This window comes from Merops nubicus, unplaced genomic scaffold (assembly GCF_000691845.1).
Source record: "Merops nubicus isolate BGI_N331 unplaced genomic scaffold, ASM69184v1 scaffold42823, whole genome shotgun sequence".
Taxonomy (NCBI): domain Eukaryota; kingdom Metazoa; phylum Chordata; class Aves; order Coraciiformes; family Meropidae; genus Merops; species Merops nubicus.
In genome coordinates this window covers 9288-14082 of record NW_008599011.1, presented here as the reverse complement: position 1 = coordinate 14082, position 4795 = coordinate 9288, and the positions used below count along the sequence as shown (strand labels likewise).

Sequence of the window (4795 nt, the reverse complement as noted above, 5' to 3'; positions counted from 1 at the left end):
GAACTGAAATGTACTCAAACAGGGAGAACAATCTATTTTTCAGTCCTCATGATTCATCCTGCAAGCCTGGCTGTAAGACCCAGAGTTCCTCTGAGGCTTATGTATGTAGGTTGTCAGCACCTGTTTTCATGGCAGCTATCTGAAGAAAATCATGTTTGACTCCTTAAATAGATAATGATCATCTTTGGATAGAAGAAAAAACACCATAAGCTATAAAACTTAAAAAATACCATTCAAACCAGGCTTAGCTTTTAAGAAAATCACACTGCTGAACAAATGGGTATTATTTACTAAGCGTTTATGTTGTTTGAATTGTTAGGACAGCTTTGGGCAGGTGTTTTTGAGACTACTTTGTTCAGTCTATTCAGCTAGGTTCACTCAAAAACTCAGTATTTAAATTTTATAGACTGGGAGTTAAAACAGCTTTCTTCCCTCCCAACTCCCACTTGCCTATAATAAAACTGAAGTGTGAGAGAGTGGGTTCTGAAATGTGGTCAAGTAGCAACCATGTAGTACAGCCTTACATAGAATCTAGTTACTTCCAGTGACTGAAAGTAATTAGATTATCTAACTATGAATCCATTATTTTGCTTAATGAGCTTGCTTAAAACAATATCTGTTCAAACTTTGTTTTCTCGTTTACCATGTAGTGTTAAAAGTGCTTTGCTTAAACAATAAAGGATTTCTTTTTCCACTGGATGTTTTTCTTAGTCAACTTTCAGTTTCTACTCAAATATTACTTTGGCTCATGAGCCAAAAAAATAAATCTAGCACTATCAATTGTGTGAACATTTTAAAAATACAGGAATCAGAGTTAGTTGAGCTACACAATTCCCTAAATACATATTTATGTATGATTTCCTGTCAAAATGAAATACAAAGTAACACAAATTATGATGAAAAAGAGAAGCAAATATGGGTTTGGGGGAAGTTTGTGGGGTGGTGTGGCTGGCATGGTTAAAATCCCCGAATAAAGTGAATTCATCCTACCATGAGTGTTGTAAGAGGAGCCTGTCCTGTATCTGAATTTACAATCTTGCCAAGTCCAAGGATTAATCACAGATATTTTTCTTCCTATGTAAGTGCCTTGAAGCTGATTTACTGTAGGGACAAAGGTGCCAGGCAGTGGGTAAGCTGTACCTGTCCCAGGGGCCACAGTGGCCTTTAGCCTGGCTGTCCTATTGTCATGACTGCTGCTGAATTCAGCTGAAAAGAAAGGAGTCGTCTAATTTTTCCTGACAACCACTCGCTAATTAGAGAAAAACCCTGATGTCTTTGTGGTAACATATTGTTTCTCCAGTTAATATTTCTTCCATGCAACGTAAGAAGAAGAACCCAAAGGCTGTCTTACTGCCAGCAGCATACATGCCCTTCTTTTTTCTTGCATTGCATTATCACTTTGGTTTGGGGTATATTTTAGTTAGAAGTTCTGCACTCTATAGTACCTCGATTAAAAAACTGTCGACAAATTTTACTAAGACAAACTTTTTCAGTGAAATTAGGCTGTTTACACCAGCACTGGTGCATCTGTGTAGCTACTGTCTGTGCTGTGGCAACAGTATGGCTCGTTATTAACAGTAGCAGTTCCCTAGTTCCTTGTTTTTTTCAGCTGATGTAGAGAGAATGAGTTCTAGGAGCTGAAATGCTGGCTCTCTGCTGTCAGTAAGCTGTTAGTAAGCCAGGATCTGTGTGGGGCCGTGCAGGCTCCCAGTGCCATCAGCCACTCAGCCCCTTCACACAAAGCGGCGTTACAAGAACTCACTCTGTGAAGCTGAGCAGTGGGTGTAAGCAGAGATCCCTTGGGCACCTCAGCCTGTCTCTCAGCTGTGTGGGTGTGCCTTGGCACACGCTGGGGTCAGATGGAAGACTGGGACTATAACAACTCTTTTCAGTTACGAAACTCACGTTGTGTAGGAACTTGCACCAAGCTCAGTGCAGCTCTTTGATGCCCTGGGTTGGGAGAAGGAAGCTAGCACGGGCTGTGCCACAGGCATCTGCTGTCCTGATGTGAAATAGCAAGTGTTACAATCTTCCCAAAGCACCGTGAACAGCACTGTATGCAAGCCACAGCTTTCATTATTTCACAGAATCTCTTTGGCTGGAAGAGACCTTTAAGATCATCATGTCCTGCAGTTAACCCAGCACTGCCAGATTGGTTCAGGTGGCTGGAATGTGATGCTGTGCTTAACACTATTAAGTACTTTTTGTTTTCTTTTTAGGATGCACATGGATCCCCTGAAAAGGCAATCACAGATCACAGTGGTGAAAAAAAGAAACTCAACAAATCCCAGCAGCTGAAACAAGTTTTTAAAGAATATGGTGCTGTAGGAGTTTCATTCCATGTTGGAATTTCGTTAATATCTCTAGGAATCTTCTACCTGGCTGTGTCAAGGTGAGGTTTGTACAATTATCTGTAGCCTCTAGGCAATGGTTCAGCCAAGAATAGATCTCTTACTATTGTGCTTATTTCAGAAAGGAGAGGTATTCTGGGTCTGTTTGATCTATACACAATAACCTTCTGATCTTTGAGTGTAGATGGATCCATATACAGACCTAATCTCCCGTCAGGCATGACAAAAGATAGATGTACATGGGCATTTTGCACAGGTCCACAGTCCATGGTGGGCAGATAAAAACAGCAGAGTAGAAACTACCCAGAGTAACCAAATGAGAGAATTTTTTGTTCTGCAGAGATATCTTTTGTTCTCAAGCAGTACTGTGGTCTGCAGAGATAGAGATATACAAAAGAGCTGGAGCTTAGAGATAAATTTACTCATTTTCTGCAGCTTAACTACACAGGCAATGGCCACTAAAACAGGATTAGATTTAAAAAAAAAAAAAAAAAAAAAAAAAAAAAACCTAGGTAACCACATAGCAGTCAGGTGGGAAATGGTGTATGTGGCTTCTGGTAGGAATTCATCAGTTATGTCTGTTGAGTATGAGGTATTTCAACTGAGGGGATAGGGAAACACATTGTTTCACAAAATATTCCCTGCTACTTACTCTTCAGTTCAGTGGGAATATGTAAATGCCTGAGTTCTCTCATTTACTACATTGTGGCACAGTATGATTTTTTCCTTCAGATATAATTTAACTTCAGGACAAGATACTATCCTGGCAAGTGAAGGGGGAAAAGTTACAGTAACAGTTTCATTTGGAAATTACTCCAAACATAGGAACCTTGATGAAAGCTGCTATGTCCATAGAGAATTAAAATATTCATGGATTTGGTAGATAATGCTCATTTGAGATCCTTAATACTTCCTTTACTTGCTAGATATTTTAGATACTTGTCATTTTAACAGCTTTCTACTCCTCTGTTAGAACACTCTTAAGACTAACAACAGGTACGTGATTTGGTTTCATCTATATTTAGATGATAACTTTCATCAAGACACAAATAGGTTTTACTATAAATATTGGGAAGGTGAATTTCCAACCCAAATTCACAAAATTCTAACTCTTTTTTAAAGTTCAAAAGTAGAGAGGTAGACTACTTTATCTGCAAATGTTGAGCATGGGGCTGAGTATTCTCCAAAGTGCTGCGCCTATACAGTTGTCAAACTAAGAACATATTTGATTTCACAGGGAACTGTCAATTTAAGAAAATAAAATGCATCTGAAAAATATTGCATGTGGTGTTGTTGCTGCAGAAGTAACTTAAGCTGTTACTGCTGAAATAATTAATTGGTTTTATTATTTAACAACATGCAATTTGAACACGAGTTCTGGAGTTGGAAGCGTGCCGTGTTAAATTCCCTGAAAAAATAGCACTGTAACGTTTTTTAGCCTGCAACCTTCAAATAAGCCAGAGGACTCCTGTTTTCTGTTTCCCCAGTGGTGTGGACATGCCCGCAGTTCTCTTCAAGCTGGGTTTCAGCGAGTCCTCGCTGCAGTCCAGCCTGGCTGCTGGGCCCAGCCGCTTCCTGCTGGCCTATGCCGCTCACAAGCTGTTCGCCCCGCTGCGGGTCAGCATCACCCTCGTCTCCGTGCCGCTCCTCGTGCGCTACTGCCGCAAGATGGGCTTCTTCAAACCTCCCGCCCCAAACCCATGACTTCTTACTGGGCTTTATCTTTTTTTTTTATTTTTTTTTTTATTAAATGCTCTATATCCATGTAGCTTTTCAGATTGATAAATTTATTTTAAAAAAAAAAACCTCACTTGGATTCATGTTAATGCTGACCTGCTCTTGGAGTTCTTCCGTGTCCTTTCAGGTAAATGTGACACTGTGAAGATCTGTCCTGAACTTCTTCCCTTTTGCCACCTCTTCTTTAGAAAAACCTGTGAAAATGGTTTCTGTCTCTTCCACTGCAAGTGGTAACATAAATGCTTGCCAACAAACAGTCTTTTTAGAACACACAATTCTGGGTCTTTATAATTTTGCTTTTTGTTACTTATTTTTTTTTTCTCTGTCAAAATAGAGTGACAGCATTAGTTTATTACTGTGTAGTTAGGAAACAGAGCAAGTTTCTTCCTAATAGTGTGTGGAATAAACAATATCCTACTATATGAATAGTTCTTTTACTAAGTGTGTGTATTGGAATCTAAGGTGGTAGGCAGGTGTTCCTTTTGTTACCAAAGGCATGTATTCTGACCCCAGCCTTGCAGTGCAACACATGCTGAACTAACCTAAGTGGGAATACCCATGGGCTGAATTATCACACAGTGATAAATGTTTTAGCCAGAATAGGTGATGCACTATTTTGAAACTGCAGTTCCTTTGTGGTGCTTCCATGTTTCAAAATGTGCATTATTTATAGGCTAGGAACTGGCCTTACTAAAGTCCTTTAATTT

At 39.6% G+C, this 4795-nt stretch overlaps 1 protein-coding gene across 1 annotated transcript; it reads left to right on the top strand.

Annotated features, from left to right (window-relative positions):
• Window positions 1–2219: 2219 nt before the first annotated feature.
• Window positions 2220–4055, top strand: FAM210B (family with sequence similarity 210, member B; the record flags this gene model as incomplete). The annotated part of the gene is made up of 2 exons (XM_008937240.1): window positions 2220–2392; window positions 3839–4055. Coding segments are annotated over 2 exons (390 nt in total), but the record flags the coding sequence as incomplete, so codon positions are not given.
• Between the last annotated feature and the right edge of the window lie 740 nt (window positions 4056–4795).